Raw genomic sequence first — 21194 nt, forward strand, 5'->3', positions numbered from 1 at the left:
AGGATAAACCAGTCTAAAAACAATCCCAAAATATTTCCCCGTTGCACCCCTCTTCTTCTCTTATTAACTTTCTTAATTTATATTTGTATTATATATATATATATATAAAGTGAAAAATACTCACACAGAATCATGAAATCTCCAGAACTATAAGGCCTAGAAGCTTGAAATTTGGCACGTATTTCCTCTTGGGTTTTAGGTGCTTGCTAAGAAAGGATTTTTTTTCCAAACTGACCATCAGATCATTGGCATTTCTAATTATTAACACATTCTGATGCTTAATTAGTTAGATGTTCTACTCCACTTCCCAATAACTCTGGAGACAATGGGATAGGATAGAGGAGGTCAGGTTTCTATGGGGCAAGGCTGAGGGAGAAGGTGAATAGGATAGGGGAGATTTCTGTGGGGAAAGGCTGAGGGAGAGAGGGGGATACAAAGCCTGAGGGAGACAAGGGAAATGGGATAAGGGAGCTTTCTGTGGGGCAAGATTGAGGGAAAGAAGGGTCTAGAAGCCTGAGGGAGACAAGGGGGTAAAATAGGGGAGCTTTCTGTTGGGCAAGATTGAGGGAAAGAAGGGTCTAGAAGCCTGAGGGAGACAAGGGGGTAAGATAGGAGAGCTTTCTGTGGGGCAAGATTGAGGGAAAGAAGGGTCTAGAAGCCTGAGGGAGACAAGGGGGTAAGATAGGGGAGTTTTCTATGGGGCAAGGCTGAGGGAAAGAAGGGGCTAGAAGCCTGAGGGAGACAAGGGGGTAAGATAGGGGAGCTTTCTGTGGGGCAAGGCTGAGGGAGAGAAGGGGAATAGGATAGGGGAGTCTTAGATCGGCACAAAGAGTCGGAAGCGCTTTAGCTGTGATTCCCTCTATTGATGGATCACGCTGGAACGCTTTAACAAACACCAACAGGGACGAACAGCAACGCACGGGAGAAAAGAAAAACGGAGTCCTTTTTATCGGGTTGGCTGGAGAGGCGTGGCTTGACGGCCGCTTGAATCTACCAGCCGCGCTTTAGCCAATCAGCGGCCGGCATGCTAATTTACCTTGTTTACTGGGTACCAAACAGGGAGATTTCTGTGGGGCAAGGCTGAGGGAGAGAAGGTGCTAGAAGCCTGAGGGAGGCAAGGGGATAGGATGGGGCAGGGGTAGGCAAAGTTGGCTCTTCTATGACTTGTGGACTTCAACTCCCAGAATTCCTGAGCCAATCAAGTTACATCAGGAATTTTATTTGTTTGTTTGTTTGTTTGTTTATTTTGTCCAATACACAATGAGGGTTTTAGTGGGTATATATCTATATACACATAGTAAAATACATGATGAACGTTATAGAGGAGATACTCATAGTAAAATATATTTAAGAAATAATAGAAGATATAGTAATAGAACATATCAGTGAAAGAATAGAAGAAGAGATATAGGAATAGAAGAAAGGTATAGGAGATATAGGAGAGCAATAGGACAGGGGACGGAAGGCACTCTAGTGCACTTGTACTCGCCCCTTACTGACCTCTTAGAAATCTGGATAGGTCAACCGTAGATAATCTAAGGGTAAAGTGTTGGGGGTTTGGGGATGACACTATGGAGTCCGGTAATGAGTTCCACGCTTCGACAACTCGGTTACTGAAGTCATATTTTTTACAGTCAAGTTTGGAGAGGTTAATATTAAGTTTAAATCTGTTGTGTGCTCTTGTGTTGTTGTGGTTGAAGCTGAAGTAGTCGCCGTTGAAGTCTACATGCCATAGAAGAGCCAACGTTGCCTACCTCTGGGATAGGGGAGATTTCTGTGGGGCAAGTAACCTTTTATACCCAAATATGGGAGGAGCATACAGCTTTCTTTTTGCCTCTCAGCCCCTCCAGCGGCCATTTCCAAGGCGGTTGAACTTTTTATAGCTGACAAACTATAATCTATATCAGAATTTCCCAACCTTGCCAACTTGAAGATATCTGGAGTTCAACTCCCAGAATTCCCCAGCCAGCATTCTGCTCTGGCAATCTCACACTACTTACCAGAGCTTACAAAACGTTTGCCAGACCCATCCTCGAATACAGCTCATCTGTTTGGAACCCATATCGCATCTCAGACATTAACACCCTTGAAAATGTCCAAAGATACTTCACCAGAAGAGCCCTTCACTCCTCCACTCGAAACAGAATACCCTACGAGACTAGACTTTCAATCCTGGGCCTAGAAAGTTTAGAACTAAGACGCCTTAAACAAGATCTAAGTATTGCCCACAAGATCATATGCTGCAACGTCCTGCCTGTCGGTGACTACTTCAGCTTCAACCACAACAACACAAGAGCACACAACAGATTTAAACTTAATATTAACCGCTCCAAACTTGACTGTAAAAAATATGACTTCAGTAACCGAGTTGTCGAAGCGTGGAACTCATTACCGGACTCCACAGTGTCATCCCCAAGCCCCCAACACTTTACCCTTAGATTATCTACGGTTGACCTATCCAGATTCCTAAGAGGTCAGTAAGGGGCGAGTACAAGTGCACTAGAGTGCCTTCCGTCCCCTGTCCTATTGCTCTCCTATATCTCCTATACCTTTCTTCTATTCCTATATCTCTTCTTTTATTCTTTCATTGATATGTTCTATTACTATACCTTCTTTTCTATTATTTCTTAGATATATTTTACTATGAGTATCTCCTCTATAACCTTCATCATGTATTTTACTATGTGTATATAGATATATACCCACTAAAACCCTCATTGTGTATTGGACAAAATAAATAAATAAAATAAAAAATAAATAAAGTTGCCAAGGTTGGGAAACACTGATCTATATGTGTAACATATTTTTGCTGATAATTAAAATATAAAGAAGTTTATGAATCCAGCTCAATCAGCCATCTGTGTGTGCTTCTGGTTTTGATTTTGCAACAAGCTTTAGTTAAAAAACCCAATTTCTTTCTTCTTTTTCTCTGCATAAAGCTACACATTCAAGAGCCTGTCTCATTGTTTGAGTTCAGGGGAACCAATGAACCTGGACATCATGTCCCAATGGGAAAAAGAGACCGGGTTGAGAATCTACCAAGGCTACGGACAAACTGAAGTCGTACGTGCATGTTCATAAAAGCCCCTTTCTCTTAACCAGGATAGTTAAGAATCCAGTAACTAAATGTGGTTAAATAATAATAAACAATAATAACAACAACAGAGTTGGAAGGGACCTTGAAGTTCTTCTAGTCCAACCCCCTGCTTAGGCAGGAAACCCTAAACTACTTCAAACAGATGTTATCCAACATCTTCTTTAAAACTTTCACTGTTGGAGCATTCACAACTTCTAGAGGCAAGCTGTTCCACGGGTTAATTGTTCTAACTGTCAGGAAATTTCTCCTTAGTTCTAAATTTAGGACTGAGATTTTATTGATGTCATTTTTAAAAACAGCTATGTGTGAATGCAGCCCATCTTATTACTTTACAGACCAGAGTATTGTCTGAACCAAGAAACTGGGTAAATTAATTAAGCAGGGACAGACCCTCCAACTGTAGGATAGCAGTATCAGTTGAAGGCCATGGAGCTTCCTGATAAATATGTATATAATTTGGAAGGTATCAAGGTATCATACAAAAGATTGTGTTTTCTATCACAGAATGGTATTCAAAAACAGGCGATTGCTGATCGAAGTTACTGATATTTTATAGTTCCAAATAACAATAGTGCTTATATAGGCTTATATACCGCTTCACAGTGCTTTTACAGCCCTAAGCGGTTTACAGAGTCAGCATATTGCCGCCAATAATCTATTTATTTATTTGCCAATCAAGTATAGAATAGTAGTTTATATAAACATAAAATAAAAAGTAATGATAAAAGAAGACAATAGGACAAGGATGGTAGGCACAGTGGTGCTCTTATGCATACCAACTGTAGACAATGTAAGGTTGAAGATTTTAGAGTTTGGAGAAAAAACAACAGAGTTAGGTAGTGAATTCCAGGCATTGAACACTCTATTAGTGAAGTCGTATTTTTTGCAGTCTAGTTTGGAGCAGTTTAAATATTAGTTTGAATCTACTACGTGCTCGTGTGTTGTGGCAGTTGAAGATGAAGTAGTCATTAACAGGAAGGACATTTTGGTGTATGATTTTGTGAATATGGTTAGATCAGATAGACCATGGAAGGCTTGAAATGTCCAAAAGAAAAGCTATTCCAGGAGTTTTCAAAATTGTTTGCTGCAGGGGATGATAATAGCCAACGAGAAAGCGAAACCAGCTAAACCAGGTTCCATGGGGACTGCAACTCCAAATTACGACGTTCAGGTAGGACCATTGACCTGGCTCAGGTGAGATCAAGATTGGAAGGTCTACTTTTAACAGGGGAGGGCTTTTCTCTTCAGCGGGGGGGGGGGCTTTTCTCTTCAGCCTCCCCATCATCTTCAACTGATGAGGATTCTCAATGATTCTCCCCCCATTACCCTGGGGAGAGAATCATTGACCCCGTCAGAGAGGGTCCGCAACTTGGGCGTCCTCCTCGATCCACAGCTCACATTAGAGAAACATCTTTCGGCTGTGGCGAGCGGGGCGTTCACCCAGGTTCGCCTGGTGCACCAGTTGCGACCCTATTTGGACCGGGACTCACTGCTCACAGTCACTCATGCCCTCATCACCTCGAGATTCGACTACTGTAACGTTCTCTACATGGGGCTACCTTTGAAAAGTGTTCGGAAACTTCAGATCGTGCAGAATGCAACTGCAAGAGCAATCATGGGCTTTTCCAAATATGCCCATGTTACACCAACACTCCGCAGTCTGCATTGGTTGCCGATCAGTTTCCGGTCACAATTCAAAGTGTTGGTTATGACCTATAAAGCCCTTCATGGCACCGGACCAGATTATCTCAGGGACCGCCTTCTGCTGCACGAATCCCAGCGACCAGTTAGGTCCCACAGAGTGGGTCTTCTCCGGGTCCCGTCAACTAAACAATGCCGCTTGGCAGGGCCCAGGGGAAGAGCCTTTTCTGTGGCGGCCCCGGCCCTCTGGAACCAACTCCCTCCAGAGATTAGAATTGCCCCCACCCTCCTTGCCTTTCGTAAGCTGCTTAAAACCCACCTCTGCCACCAGGCATGGGGGAACTGAGATATTCTTTCCCCCTAGGCTTTTACAATTTATGCATGGTATGTCTGTATGTATGTTTGGGTTTTTAATTGTTTTTAGCATTGGATTATTTTGTATACTGTTTTATTATTGTTGTTAGCCGCCACGAGTCTCCGGAGAGGGGCGGCATACAAATCCAATAAATCAAATCAAATCAAATAAGTAGGATCAGATCTGGATAGGACTTGGATTTGTGAGCCCAGGAGACCCCAGAGCCAATCTGAGATCAATTTAAAAGGAAAAAAAATAATTGCAATTAAGATGGGAAGCTCACTTCTCTCTTCTTGCCAAAAAGAAAAAAGAAATGGATATGGGTGTCAATAGAAAATTTGCTTCTTTGCTTTTCGTCTTCCTGGCTGTTTTCTAGATTATAGATGAAGATGGCAAGATTTTGCCTCCTGGAGAAGAAGGAGACATCGCTATCAGGATGAAGCCCAAGCGGCCCTTTAGCTTCTTCTCACACTATGTGGTAAGCAAGGGACTGCAAAGTCCTCCCCATCTGTTCATCTGTTCGTACTATGTACAAGACAGTTGGGTTTGCAATATATAAACAAGCTAACAATGAATGTGTGTATGTATTGAAGTACAAACAGGAAGAGGGAGATTGTGATCCTGCTGTATAGAGCAGTGATTTTCAACCTTTTTTGAGCCACGGCACATTTTTTACATTTACAAAACCCTGGGGCATATTGAGGGGGGGGGCGGCTAAAAAAGTTTGGACAAAAAAATTTCCTCCCTTTCGCTCTATTTCTCTCTCCCTCTCTCTCCCTCCCTTTCTCTCCCTTCTTTTTTTCTCTCTCCATCCCTCTTTCTTTCTCCCTTCCTTCCTCTCTTTTTTGCTCTCTTTCTCCCTCCCTCCCTCTATGTCTTTTTCTCTCCCACCTTCCCTCCCTCCCTCTCTCTCTTGCTCTCTCTTGCTTTCTTTCTCTCTTGTTCTTTCTCTCTCTCTTGTTTTCTTTTTCTCTCTCTTTCTTTCTTTCTCTCTCTCTCTTTCTTTCTCTCTCTCACTCTTTCTCTCTCTCTCTCTCTTTCTTTCTTTCTCTCTCTCTTGTTTTATTTCTCTCTCTGAGTTTCGCGGCACACCTGACCATGTCTCGTGGCACACTGGTTGAAAAACACTGGTGTAGAGCACTGGTGGGACCACATTTGAAATGAACCATTCAAACACTCAGCTAGCTCCATTCAATTGCCCAGACTCCATCCCACAAGGGATTATGGAAAAAAGGATGATGATAATGATGATGATGAAGGTTGTAAATGGAAGAGGGAGGTCCCTAGTTAAACTCTATTGCTTGAAGCGCCTGGGAATTGCAGAACATAGCTTAAAATCATGCCAGTAGAATCCAGCATCCATGTCATTGTGTTTATGTCCAGGACAACCCAGAAAAAAACTCAGCAGTTGTCCGGGGAAACTTCTACGTCACTGGTGACCAAGGCTGGATGGATGAAGATGGCTATTTCTGGTTTACTGGAAGATCTGATGATATCATCATCTCTTCAGGGTTGGTCCATCTCAACATATGTTAGAAAAAGTGGGAAGATGGGAAAGCGTGCCAAAACCATTGTTAACATCATCTAGGTCAGGACTAGCTTGGTTTTGAAAGACCCTTCTATTGATCTTTGATTCTATTCAAATGTTGGCCAACCCCAATTAGGATGACTTCTGCTAAATTCCACCTAGCTGCTCAAAATCAAGGAACCCAAAATTACTCAGACATCCAATAACACTGAGGATAAATAATCTTGGAAATGGTATAAGAATTGCCAACCCTTGCCAACCCTGATTTATTATTGATGTCATTAAACTTCATTATTAACATTATTAAAATAATAAAGACAGGATAATAAATAAATTGAGAAGTCTTTTTGATGATCTGAAATATTTCTTTTCAGTTCCTTGTTGCCAGGTAGACCGAGTGGCTAAGATGATTAACTAACAGCCTCCAATCTTTTGATTGTTTCTTTCTAACATTCTTTCAGATCTTGTTCTTTTTCTCTTTTTAATTTCCAATCCTGGTTTTGGGATCTCTTTTTCCAGCTAAGTAGATCTGGCTCAACGTTTTGAACTAAGACAAGGTCAGCTAAGGAGCAGCCACCCAAAAACTAGGCAGCTGAGTTGTAATTATATTTAAATATACATGTTTTGGTTTTCTTCTGGGTCCCATTCGCCGAATGCCACACCTACACCCAAGGTCCTACAATCCATTTAGAGATGATAATGGGGGGGGAGTCACTGACCCCCTCAGAGAGGGTCCGCAACTTGGGCGTCCTCCTCGATCCACAGCTCACATTAGAAAAACATCTTTCAGCTGTGGCGAGGGGGGTGTTTGCCCAGGTTCGCCTGGTGCACCAGTTGCGGCCCTATCTGGACCGGAAGTCACTGCTCACAGTCACTCATGCCCTCATCACCTCGAGGCTCGACTACTGTAATGCTCTCTACATGGGGCTACCTTTGAAAAATGTTCGGAAACTTCAGATCGTGCAGAATGCAGCTGAGAGAGCAGTCATGGGCTTCCCCAAATATGCCCATGTTACACCAACACTCCGCAGTCTGCATTGGTTGCCGATCAGTTTCCGGTCACAATTCAAAGTGTTGGTTATGACTTATAAAGCCCTCTATGGCACCGGACCAGATTATCTCAGGGACCGCCTTCTGCTGCACGAATCCCAGCGACCAGTTAGGTCCCACAGAGTGGGTCTTCTCCGGGTCCAGTCAACTAAACAATGCTGCTTGTCGGGACCCAGGGGAAGAGCCTTCTCTGTGGCGGCCCCAGCCCTCTGGAACCAACTCCCCCCAGAGATTAGAATTGCCCCCACCCTCCTTACCTTTCATAAGCTGCTTAAAACCCACCTCTGCCATCAGGCATGGGGGAACTGAGATATTCTTTCCCCCTAGGCCTTTACAATTTATGCATGGTATGTTTGTATGTATGTTTGGTTTTTATAATAAGGTTAAATAAGTAAGTAAGTAAGTAAGTAAGTAAGTAAGTAAGTAAGTAAGTAAGTAAGTAAGTAAGTAAGTAAGTAAATCAATCAATCAAACAAACAAACAAACAAACAAACAAATAATTTGGTTCCTTTCCCCCCCAGATACCGCATTGGGCCTTTTGAAGTAGAAAATGCTTTGATTGAGCATCCAGCAGTGGTGGAATCAGCCGTTGTCAGCAGTCCGGATACAATCCGAGGGGAGGTAATGAAGCTTTTCTATAAATCTGCAAATTACTTGCCGATTTAATGAGGTTTTTAAGAAAAGATTGAAGTGGGAGAAACACAAGGGTGGGCAGCAGGCAGGACGCGGTGGAATGCAGTTCCACCGGTGGAAATGAAGACATGTGCGCAGCTCCAGCTGATCGGCGGCTGTCACTTCCTGGATTATTGGTCTCAGCTCAGCTCTCTTCTTTCCCTGCTGCTGCTGCTGTGTCTATACTCCTTGCTTTTTTCCTCTTCCCTTCTTTCTGGCCTCGGACGAGCTTCCCTCTCTCCTGCCCAGCTCCCCTCCAGCCTCACGTGGCCACCTCCGGCCTGAAGTGCCTGGACGGAGGGGGAACGCAGTGGGGTAGCGAAAATGGAGCTCCACCCCAGAGCACCCAATTTGCACTAAGATGTTGAAAGAAAATGTAGGGTGTCCTGTATAAGCCATGCCCACAGCATGATAGTAAAAATATTGGTAGCCCTTCACTGCTTGCAAGTACATTTATTCCAGAAAAATTAATGAAGCCATTATGAAAGAACTCCACTCATTGCAATGTTTCAAACTCAGGCCCTATTTATACTGAAATCAAGGGCTTATACTTCTTTCTCTTGCCTGCACATAGTGTGTGTGTTGAGTTTAATTCTTAAAAAGTCACCTGCCTTTTTGTTTCCGTTAAAAAACTTGCCTGCTTTTAGTCTGACCTCTTGATCAGTAGCTGCTATGGGTGGTTTTGTTTTCCAGGTGGTCAAAGCATTTGTGGTTTTGTCTCCTGAGTTCGCATCACACAACCCGGAGAAATTAACTCGGGAGCTGCAAGATCACGTCAAGAAAGTGACAGCTCCCTACAAGTATCCCAGAAAGGTGAGTGTTATCACAAGGTGGTGTTGAATTATGCATCAGCCTGCTCTGAAGGGAAATAACAAAATATCAGAGTTGGAAGGGACCTTGGAGGTCTTCAAGTCCAACCTTCTGCTCAAACAGGAACCCCTGTGCTACTTGAGACAAATGGTTGTCCAATTTCTTTTTTAAAAACCATCAGTGATGGAGGACCCACAAATTCTGGAGGCACACAATTCTAATGATTAATTGTTCTTCATTATCAGGAAATTTCTCCTTAGTTCTAGGTTGTTTCTCTCCTTGATTAGTTTCCATCCATTGCTTGTCAAGTGCTTTGGAGAATAGATTGACCGCCTCTTCTTTGTGGCAGGCCATTAGATATTGGAACACTACTATTTAATTTTATTTATTCAATTTTTTATGCCGCCCTTCTCCTTAGACTCAGGGCGGATTACAACATGTTAGCAATAGCACTTTAAAAAAAACCCAGAGGCAGCCTATTGCCCCCACAATCCAGGTCATTTGACCCACCTTGGAAGCATGGAAGGCTGAGTCAATCTTGAGCCAGTGATGAGATTTGAATCGCTGACCTGCAGATCTAGCAGTCAGCTTTAGTGGCCTGCAGTACTATCATGTTATGCCTAGCCCATTGGGTAGGGGGATGGACTAGATGACCTACAAGATCCCTTCCAACTCCGTTAATTCTGTATTCTGGTCCTTCTTTTCATGAAATACTGTTGTGGTGCTTACGGCTTAACAACCCTGGTTAAAAAAAAGTGTCTGTGGCTCATTTATTAACCGTCTTGCTTAGAGGCAGAATGTCTGATTTCAGCTGTGGTCATAATTCAGGAACTACAGTGATACCTCATCTTACAAACTTAATTGGTTCTGGGATGAGGTTCCTAAGGTGAAAGGTTTGTAAGATGAAAGTGTTTCCCATAGGAATCAATGGAAAAGCAATTAATGCGTGCAAGCCCAAAATTCATCCCTTTTGCCAGCCGAAGCGCCCGTTTTTGCGCTGCTGGGATTCCTCTGAGGTTCCCCTCCATGGGAAACCCCACCTCCGGACTTCCGTTGCCAGCGAAGCGCCCGTTTTGCGCTGCTGGGATTCACCTGCTGGGGTTCCCCTGCAGCATCCCAAAAACACAGAAGTCCAGAGGTGGGGTTTCCCATGGAGGGGAGCCTCAGTGGAATCCCAGCAGCGCAAAAACGCGTGCTTCACTGGCAACGGAAGTCCGGAGACGGGGCATCCAAGCGGCAGCGGTGGGTTTGTAAGGTGAAAATAGTTTGTAAGAAGAGGCAAAAAAATCTTAAACCCCAGGTTTGTATCTCGAAAAGTTTGTATGACGAGGCGTTTGTAAGACGAGGTATCACTGTACAGTGATCCCCCGATTATCGCGAGGGTTCCGTTCCAAGACCCCTCGCAATAATCGATTTTTCGGGATGTAGTGGTGCGGAAGTAAAAACACCATCTGCGCATGCGCGCCCCTTTTTCCATGGCCGCGCATGCGCAGATGGTGTTTTTACTTCCGCACCTGGGAAGACCCAGCAGCTGAGGAGCCGCCTGCCTGCCCGCTTGTCCGCCGCTTTTCAGCTTGTCTGCCGCTTGTCCGCTTGTCCGGCGCTTTTCAGCTTGTCCGCCGCTTTTCCGCTTGTCCGGCCACCGCTTTTCTTGTCCGCCTGCCGCTTTTCCGCCGCTTTTCCGGCCGCCGCTTGTCCGCCGCTTTTCCACTTGTCCGGCCGCCGCTTTTCTTGTCCGGCCGCCGCTTGTCCGCCGCTCTGGGAGTTGAAGACCCAGGGAAGGTTCCTTCGGCCGCCCAGCAGCTGATCTGCTCAGCAGCGCAGTAGCAGTGAGGAGCCGAAGATGGGGTTTCCCCGTTGCCCACGCAAAGGGGAAACCCCATCTTCGGCTCCTCGCTGCTACTGCGCTGCCGAGCAGATCAGCTGCTGGGCGGCCGAAGGAACCTTCCCTGGGTGCCGCCCGCCGCTCGAGAGCAAGAGGGGGAGAGATAGAGAGAGAGAAGGAAAGAAAGAGATGAGAGAGGGAGGAAGAGAGTGTGAGAGAGGAAGAAGCAAGATAGAGAAAGAGAGAGAGAAAGAAAGATGAGAAAGGAAGGGAGTGACGTCATCGGGTGAAAAAATCGCAATATAGCATTTCGCAAAGATCGAGATCGCGAAACTCGGGGGATCACTGTACTTCAATCTCCCCAACCTTAGTAGGGACGGAATTACAATTCTTTTTTTTTTCTTTTCTTCCTTTTTATCAATTCATAAGATGGAATTCGTACAAGAGCTGCCCAAGACGGTCAGTGGCAAAATCCGAAGAAACGAACTGCGAAAACAAGAATGGGGACAAATTTAGTTCTACCTCTCTCTCTCTCTCTCTCTCTCTCTCACTCACTCAGCTGACCGATTTTTGCAAGTCCAAGATGCATTTGCAAAGCTGAAAGCCAAGCAGCTACCCCAGGCTGGGTGAAGTATACAACTTCGGAAAACCATTCCCCAACCCCTAAAAATAAATAGGCCAATCGGTTTGAGAGACCATCACTTCCTGAACAGGTATATTCTCGTGGGGTGAACCATGTTTCCCCCTTTTTTAGCCAATGACGCACTCAGGGGCACTCCAGCATCTTAATATTTTTTAAGTATTTTTTTTATTTCCTCAAGAATCCAACTTCCTATCTTAATTATAGCTAAAGATCCATACCAAACTTCATATACATTTACTGTATTGTAAATATTTACCTTTCTAATTCATTTCAGTATTCAGTGGGCCTTCTCCGGGTCCCGGCAACTAAACAATGTCGGTTGGCGGGCCCCAGGGGAAGAGCCTTCTCTGTGGCGGCCCCGACTCTCTGGAACCAGCTCCCCCCAGAGATTAGAACTGCCCCTACTCTCCTTGCCTTCCGTAAGCTTCTTAAAACCCACCTTTGTCGTCAGGCATAGGGGAACTGAGACATCTCCCCCGGGCATATACAATTTATGCATGGTATGTTTGTATGTATGTTTGCTTAGTAAATCGGGTTTTTTAAATACAGTATTTTAAATTATACTTATTAGATTTGTCATGAATTGTTTTGTTTTGTTGTGAGCCGCCCTGAGTCTGCGGAGAGGGGCAGCATACAAATCTAATAAATAAATAAATAAATAAATATATTTATCAGTTTAACTTATTTACTAAAAAGTTTCGTCATTTTATAGATGGTGATAAATGAGATATAGGAATGGAATTTTTTCTTGTACGAAAAGAGATATCCTTGCCAGTTGACACAGATAGCAATAAGTGAATGAATGAGCTAACACTGATCTGCTCTTTTGCGTACTGATTTTAAAAGGCAGAACTGTTCCCACTGATCATTGATTGTCACACAGCAAATCTTGATTTTTACAAAGAGAAGCCTAGTTGTTGTTGTTTTTTAAGCAAAGAACATGTGTTAGCCAATCTGTTGCAAACCAAAAAGAGGTCAATTTAATAGAAAACGACGTACAAAAAAAAAGAATGACCGCATACAAACTGGAAAGCATTATATCCCTGCAAAGATGTTACGTTATGAATGTTTATTTTCAGACAAGAAATTCCTCCCAGAGAAAAGCTGGAATTTTTTTTTCTCCTTAACATCCCCATAAGAATTACAAGTTTGGAGCATTAACATGTCTTTCTAACAGTGTAACTGCAAACAGAACTTTTTTTTTTCAACGAAAGATGTTTATTTTCCCCAAATATCACTTTATATTTTAGTTTGCTTAAGATAGTTAAGAAGGGTCTCTATAAGCAAGCCCATAAAAGTTCCTCCAGGCTCAATATTTATCTCTTAAGAGTTACAAGAGAAACCTGAATCCGTTCCCAAATCAGAAAAAATATCCAAACTGTAAAACTACGTATTCCCATAGATCAGGAAGGAGTGGGATGGGGTTATCTCCAAAGTTGGCGACTTTAAGATGTGTGGACTTCAACTCCCAGAATTCACGGCTGCTGAGGAAGTCTGGGAGTCGAAATCCACCTGTCTCGAAGCTGCCAAATTTAGAGACCCTGGTCATAGACTAAATGAGGTTCTATTTTTTCCAGAGGGGATCGGAATACAAGATCCCTAGATCCACGGAGATGCCAACTCAAGAGGCGGGGGATCATTTTTGTTCTCAAGTTATGCTAGATTTTGGATCAGTAACTAGATCACTGTCGTCACATAAAAACCTGGCAGTAAACAGCTGCTATAATTTGCTTGAGAAAAAAATTACAATTTGGAAACACAAACTGTTGAGGATTGAAGAGTTAAAACCCACCTTGCAAAACTACAAGCCAATAGGCAGAGTAGTCTTTGTTGGTCTCCCTACTCCTGAATTAAGAAAATTTGGATTTTTTAAAAAAATCATGATAATCAAAATAGTAATGGATAATTTGAAAACCTTTAATAAGTCAACTTTTCTAGGATCAGCTACTTCCAACCTCCGGCAATTGTTTAGGAACGATCCTCCCTCCCAACCCCACCTCCCATCTCCTAATCCTGGTTGCATTTTTGCAATTTTAAGTTTTAAAAAGCCAGAAAAATCCATCTAGATTGGGGGCAAAAACAGAAACCTGTTTGGCTGGTCAGCATAGTGTCTGTCCTTCGGTCTTAAGGATAAGCCTCGTAAGTGGTTCTGGGTTAGGAAAAGTTTGATCCAGAGTTTGATCCAGCCACAATTAGATGTTTCAAAGCCTCGGGCAGGGGTGATCATCTTCGACAGCATTAAAACCTATGGACTTCAATTCCCAGATTACTTGACTGGGGAATTCTGGGGGTTGGAAACCCACAGGTCTTAAAAACTTGTTGAGGCTGGACAGCCCTGAATTACAGGTTGTGAAAATCATGTTTTACATTGTTCGGTTGGAAACACTGCCTTCCTCCACCCACCCTCCATTCCAGAATAACTATTACAACAAGGCAGGAATGGTGGGGGAGATTGTCTGGGACAAACTGCGTTTTAGCCAAATCACCTAGAGCAGGGGTAGGCAAAGTTGGCTCTTCTATGACTTGTGGACTTCAACTCCCAGAATTCCTGAGACAATCATGCTAGCAACGCTGGCTGAGCAATTCTGGGAATTGGAAGTCCACAAGTTGCCAAGGTTGGACTCCCGACCTAGAGAATAAACATCAAGCCGCCAACTTAACAACCAGCCCCACATCCTCCAGATGTTCCCCTTTTTCTTCCTCTCAGCTCTATTCATTCATGGTCCTAGTCCTCATGATTGTCGTTGGAGGCGGTCTCAGTCTTGTCTTGGTGCTCGTTTTGATTTTCCTTCTGTGCTTCAGGGATTTTCGCTCCGGGGGTGTCTTTCTCGTGGGGTGGTTTAGGAGGAGCCTCTGGCTGCCCCTCGGCTTTGCTTTTGACCACCTCTTGAAGGTTGTACTTTCGGAAGAGAACGTAGTCCTTCACCACACTCAAGCAGCAGATGTTCTTGATGATCTCCACCACGATGGTGTACTTGGGGTTACTCAGGTCGACTTTGTTTTCTGGGTTGAGGTGACCCACCACACCTGCAAGGCAACGGTGGAAAGGAGGCAGGAATTATTGCCTTGATATAATTTCATAACTAATAGAATGATATCCTAAGATTTTTATTAATATTCTTCATTGCTTATTTGACCCCTATGACAATCATCAAGTGTCGTACCATATGATTCTTGACAAATGTATATTTTATTTTATGTACGCTGAGAGCATATGCACCAAGACAAATTCCTTGTGTGTCCAATCACACTTGGCCAATAAAATTCTATTCTATTCTATTCTATTCTATTCTATGACACAATGTTTTGTTTTATTGTCTACAGAGATTCTCAGCCATTCAGGTCATAGTTGTCCCAAAAGTGCTCCCCCCCCCCCCAAAAAAAGAAACTGGACTCTGTTTTTCTTTGAAGACGTTTCGCTTCTCATCCAATAAGCTTCTTGAGTTCTGACTCAGACCTGAAGGTATTTCTCAGAAGCATGACCAATGATCAGAAATTTTAGAATAAAACCAGGCAGTTCCCACTGGGTTTCTGAGACATGCCTGGCTCTGCAAAAGGTAGCAAAGGCTATCCTTAGCAATGGGGGAATTTTTTTTGTGGCTCAGGAAAAATTGGTGATGTAAAGGGATGATGTGAGTGCATTTCAAATCTCTTTAAGCTTAAAGAAGATTAGATTAGATTTATTGGATTTATATGCCGCCCCTCTCCGCAGACTCGGGGCGGCTCACAACAATGGCAACAAATCTAATATTTAGCAATCTAGATTACAGTTTTAGGTTAAAAATTTCATAAAAGCAACCCCAATATATATAAAAACAAGCACACAATCAATCATACACCAAAACAACATGGGCAAGGGGGAGATGTTTCAATTCCCCCATGCCTGACAGCAGAGGTGGGTTTTAAGGAGTTTACGAAAGGCAAGGAGGGTGGGGGCAATCCTAATCTCTGGGGAGCTGGTTCCAGAGGGTCGGAGCCACCACAGAGAAGGCTCTTCCCCTGGGTCCCGCCAGACGACATTGTTTAGTCGACGGGACCCAGAGAAGGCCAACTCTGTGGGACCTAACCAGACGCTGGGATTCGTGCGGCAGAAGGCGATCCCAGAGATATTCTGGTCCGGTGCCATGAAGGGCTTTATAGATCATAACATTTTGCCCTTTTTGGAAATCCATTCACCATCACCCCTTAAAAAAAGTCAAACAGAAATAGAAGCATTGGTATACTCACTTCTGGAAGTGAGGTTCTAGGGGCAACTTTTTAGGATCCATTTTTTGAACCCTCATTAGATTGCAAAATACCAACAGGATCATTCATTCATTCATTCATTGGATTTATATGCTGCCCCTCTCCGAGGACTGGGGCGCCTTACAACACATAAAAAGAAACAATAGAATACAGTAGCTAAACCCAATGAATTAAAACTAAGTAAACTAGTCTAAAATCCCCAATTATGTTAAAAATCAATCATACCCATTCAAACAACAACCATAACTTTCATCGGCCAGAGCTAAGATCTAATCGCCCCAACCCAGGCAGCATAAATGAGTCTTAAGACTCTTGTGGAAGGCAAGGAGGATGGGGGCAGTACGAATCTCCAGGGGGAGCTGATTCCAGAGGGCTGGGCCCCCCACAGAGAAGGCTCTTCCCCTAGGTCCCACCAAGCGACATTGTCTAGTTGACAGGACCTGAAGAAGGCCGACTCTGTGGGACCTGACCGGTCACTGGGACTCATACGGCAGAAGGCTGTAGGGGTTTTATAGGTCTTAAACCACTGCAGATCTACTGTGGATTGAGATCTACCCTAGAAGAGGGAAGCCATCATAGTTTGCCCTTGTGGTTTACCTGCTAGCTCTTTTATAACTTCTTCCCTGCTGAGGTGGCTGTTATTGCGCGCCTTGTAAACAATCTGGAACGTGCCCTTCTTGGGGCTTTTGAACCAGGGTTCAAAAAAGGTCTCTGCATACCGCTTCATGTCTTCGAGAAAGGCTTTGCAGGTGCCCGACACGGGGAGCATCCGCAGGATGACCCTGGTTTTCTTCTTTTTGGTGGCATGCATGTCCTCGAGGATGTGGTGGACCAACTGCTCAGGTTCTGCAAGGAGACACAAGCATGAGGGTTCAAAGGGAGGCTGTTTCAAGTGAGAAGTGGGAAGTCCATCGACATGAAAAAGAACTTCAGGTAGTCCTCGATTTATGACAGTAATGGTAAAAGATTTAGCTTTATTTTATTTATTTATTTATTTATTTATTACTTAGATTTGTATGCCGCCCCTCTCCGAAGACTCGATAAGACTCGCTTTACTAGATAAATGGTCAAAGCAATGGAAACTGCAGTTTAATATTTCCAAATGTAAAATAATGCACTTGGGGAAAAGGAATCCTCAATCTGAGTATTGTATTGGCAGTTCTGTGTTAGCGAAAACTTCAGAAGAGAAGGATTTAGGGGTCGTGATTTCTGACAGTCTCAAAATGGGTGAACAGTGCAGTCAGGCGGTAGGGAAAGCAAGTAGGATGCTTGGCTGCATAGCTAGAGGTATAACAAGCAGGAAGAGGGAGATTAGGATCCCGCTATATAGAGCGCTGGTGAGACCACATTTGGAATACTGTGTTCAGTTCTGGAGACCTCACCTACAAAAAGATATTGACAAAATTGAACGGGTCCAAAGACGGGCTACAAGAATGGTGGAAGGTCTTAAGCATAAAACGTATCAGGAAAGACTTAGTGAACTCAATCTGTATAGTCTGGAGGACAGAAGGAAAAGGGGGGACATGATCGAAACATTTAAATATGTTAAAGGGTTAAATAAGGTGCAGGAGGGAAGTGTTTTTAATAGGAAAGTGAACACAAGAACAAGGGGACACAATCTGAAGTTAGTTGGGGGAATGATCAAAAGCAACATAAGAAAATATTATTTGACTGAAAGAGTAGTAGATGCTTGGAACAAACTTCCAGCAGACGTGGTAGATAAATCCACAGTAACTGAATTTAAACATGCCTGGGATAAACATATATCAGTCCTAAGATAAAAGACAGAAAATAGTATAAGGGCAGACTAGATGGACCATGAGGTCTTTTTCTGCCGTCAGACTTCTATGTTTCTATCATGTGAATGGACCTCATTTTACAACCTTTTCTTGTCACAGTTGTTAAGCCAATCATCATGGGCATTAAATGAATTGGCAGTCATTAAACAAATATTGTGGATGTTAAGCCAACTCATTGTTCACTATGCGGTGTTTTTTGCTTAAAAAAAAAAGGAGTAAAGTTTTCAGTATGCTGGCTAGGAATTCTGGGATCCACCCAGGTTTTTAAATTGCCAAGGATGGTTGGGTTATTTTTTTGTTCTTTCTTAAGTTGTTTGGACTCTTTTTGGGAGGGCAATGTATAAATAAAGCTAGGAATAAAACAAATAGCAATCATTTTATTGGCAAACCCTTTGCACACGTACCAACACCCAACGTTCGGATGAAAACCACGTTGTTAGCACCGCTCTCCACCGACTGGAACCGACGCTGCTTTTGTTCTGTGGAGGCACGAATCTGATCCACTTCTTTTTTCAAAGCTTCTTCGGCATCATCGTCTTCCTCCTCCTCTTCCTCCTCCTCATTCCCAGAGAGCCTGTCCTCGTCTCGCTCTGCAAACTTAGCACAGGCATAAATGCAAAACACGTATTGTCATTCGAACCACAAGGGAGCCCAAAATTTCCAATGCTAAGCAAGACAGTTTAGAACAGAACAGAACAGAACTTTCATTGGCCAAATGTGATTGGACACACAAGGAATTTGCCTTGGTGCATATGCTCTCAGTGTACATAAAAGTTCATCAAAATCCTTAAGTGAGTTTTGTCCCATTTTACAACTTTTCCTACCAGTTAAGCGAATTCCTGCAATTGCTGAAGTGACTGAATTTGTCTTTAAGCAGATCTAGCTTTCCCACATTGACTTTGCTTGTCAAAAAAAGGCTGCTGGCAAGGTTACAAATTGTAGTCATGTGACCTGAGGAAATGTAACCGTCATAAATACATTCCAGTTAAGTGGTGCAGTCGCCTAATCAGGAAGCTGTGAGTTCCATCCCAGGTAGCGGCAGATATTTCTTTTTCTGGGCACAATGAATAAATTTATCTCAGCATCTACTGCTGTCCTACTATCGCAGCACCATTGAGAATGTCCTGCTTGGGATCTGTTCCTTCCTTATATACTGCTCAAAAAAATAAAGGGAACACTCAAAGAGCACATCCTAGATCTGAAGGAATGAAATATTCTCATTGAATACAGTACTTTGTTCTGTACAAAGTTGAATGCTGACAACATGGGAAATTGATTGTCAATCAGTGTTGCTTCCTAAGTGGACAGTTTGATTTCACAGAAGTTTGATTTACTTGGAGTTATATTGTGTTGTTTAAGTGTTCCCTTTATTTTTTTTTAGCAGTGTACATCAGCGTAATATTGGCTCAATTTTACCTTTTCCCACTCGAGGCAGTAGAAAAATAACACCCGCCCCAGCTTCTCAGAAGCAAGCAGAAAAGCAGAGGCTGCAAAAGTCGGTAGGAACTACATTTCCCAGCATTCCCACCGGGCACTTTGCTGAGCGGGAATCCGGGGAGTTGTAGTCCCCGAGAATTCCAGGCGTCCCCGAGCCTTCCGGACGACCCCGAGCGAGATCAACAGCCCAGGCAGGTGCCGGCAGCTTCTCCTTCCGCCCGCGGCTCACCTGCTCCGGCCCGTACAGCTGCTCTCCGTACTCGCCCAGCAGGCTGTAGGCTTCGGCCACGCACTTGCGCTCGTTCATGTTGCAAGTGATGAGGATGCCGCACATGCCGGCCTCCAGTTGCCGCCGACCGGCCGGCCGGGCCCGCTTGGCCGACTGCGCGTACTGCCCTTTGGGCGGCCGCCGCTTGCGAGAGGCCGAGGCCATCGCCGTCGTCACCGGCGGCGTCTCCACTGCAGCCATGGTGAAGACAGCGGGTGAAGGGCAGCGCGCAGGCGCAACAAGGCGCCACAATCGGGGCCGGCGAGCCTTGATGGCGTCTTTGGTAAAAGACCGTAGAGATAAGAAAAAGCAGAAAGCGACGTGAGCTCTAGAACCGAGGAGCGGAAATTCAAGAGAGGATGGCTCGGTTGCTTTGGCTCCAACTAGTGGCCCTCCCGAGTTCTGCAGTCCGGGTCTGACTAATGCGTTTTTTAGAGGCTAACGCCGAAAATGAACGCAAAAAAGACACTTTGTGCAATAAAATTCTAAACAAGGAGAAAGAGAAATCACATAGATTAAATCATAGACAAACAGACTTAGAGAAAACAGGTAGAGAAAGGTAGAATGAGATAAGAGAGCGCGCGCATATTTATTTATTTATTTGTTATTTATTTATTTATTTTTGTTTGTTTGTTTGTTTGTTTAGTTAGTTAGTTAGTTAGTTAGTTAGTTAATACATAATACACATTGAAGAGAATAGACATGTTACACGTCCAACAGCAAAGCCAAGAAAAACTCTGAAAAATGCACATTTGAATAGATCTCTAAAAACCATAAAAAGCCATGAAATTATAAGACAAACACAATTATTTACATTTGTTTACATGCAGTCAAATGAAAAGAAAAAACAGAAAAAGAAAAAAGCATGCAAGAAAAGAAAAAATACCCTAAAATTAGGAAGCCTAGGGAGACTTCCTACTAATTTACTCAACTGATAATTTACACTCTTCTACAATGTAGTAAGCAGTACCACATTGGTAGAGTAAAAAATTAATGATCCAAAGACTTGGCCCAAGAAATCCATAGTACAGTACACTTTTTTTTACAAAGATTTGTCCTTTATAATAAAGGGAGGAAGAGGAAGTAGAAGGGGAAATAGGGGAAGTTAGAAGAGAAGGAGTGGAAAGAAGTAGGAAGTATAGAGAGTTAATATTGAGAGGTGATGAATGGAGGGAAGGAGAAGAGGGAGAGAAGGAGTAAGAAAGTAGGAAGGGGATGAAGGCTGAGGGAAGAGAGTCTAGAGACAGGCTGAAGAACATTAGGTGCAAAATAAGATATCGGTTTATGAAATATTGAAAATGTATATGTCTTTTATTGATATATTTTAAGGCGTATGTGCTTTGTTATAAAAATGGAATTTGTACAAGGTAATGGACAAAGTAAGAGGATATATGGTTAGTAGATTTTGAGACCAAGTTACAAGGAATACTGTACATTGGAATCACTTTCTAATATGTAAATAGATATACTGTATTGCTCTTGAGTTAAAATGGTATACAGTATACAAAATATGCTCCCATTTTGGTGGAGGGGTATGAATGTTGCCTGGTGGCGGGCAGTAATCACCGAGCATATTGTTATATGTTCTATATTATAAAACCAATAAAAATATATTATAAAAAATAAAAAAGGGGGAATTTGTGGAGGAAAATAATATACTGCTCAAAAAAATAAAGGGAACACTCAAAGAACACATCCTAGATCTGAACGAATGAAATGCTGTATTCTCATTGAATACTGTACTTTGTTCTGTATAAAGTTGAATATGTGCACAACAGCATGTGAAATTGATTGTCAATCAGTATTTTTTATTTTTTATTTATT

At 43.2% G+C, this 21194-nt stretch overlaps 2 protein-coding genes across 2 annotated transcripts in view; one reads left to right on the forward strand and one right to left on the reverse strand.

The window, feature by feature from the left end:
- Positions 1-12037, forward strand: part of LOC139172276 (acyl-coenzyme A synthetase ACSM4, mitochondrial-like) — a 33132-nt gene extending 21095 nt beyond the window's left edge. The window contains exons 8-14 of the mRNA XM_070761224.1: positions 2940-3063; positions 4188-4268; positions 5470-5571; positions 6477-6604; positions 8193-8292; positions 9037-9156; positions 11408-12037. Coding sequence (XP_070617325.1) covers positions 2940-3063; positions 4188-4268; positions 5470-5571; positions 6477-6604; positions 8193-8292; positions 9037-9156; positions 11408-11494 — 742 coding nt within the window. The 3' untranslated portion in view covers positions 11495-12037. The remainder of the gene's footprint in view (positions 1-2939; positions 3064-4187; positions 4269-5469; positions 5572-6476; positions 6605-8192; positions 8293-9036; positions 9157-11407) is intronic.
- Positions 12038-12576: 539 nt separating this feature from the next.
- Positions 12577-19710, reverse strand: THUMPD1 (THUMP domain containing 1). The gene is made up of 4 exons (XM_070761225.1): positions 19332-19710; positions 18070-18262; positions 16464-16712; positions 12577-14648 (listed from the first exon to the last, which is right to left on the reverse strand). Exons 1-4 carry the CDS (start codon positions 19569-19571, stop codon positions 14347-14349), a joined length of 984 nt encoding a protein of 327 aa, XP_070617326.1. The 5' UTR covers positions 19572-19710; the 3' UTR covers positions 12577-14346.
- Positions 19711-21194: the final 1484 nt, after the last annotated feature.

Source organism: Erythrolamprus reginae, chromosome 9 (assembly GCF_031021105.1).
Source record: "Erythrolamprus reginae isolate rEryReg1 chromosome 9, rEryReg1.hap1, whole genome shotgun sequence".
Classification (NCBI taxonomy): Eukaryota; Metazoa; Chordata; class Lepidosauria; order Squamata; family Dipsadidae; genus Erythrolamprus; species Erythrolamprus reginae.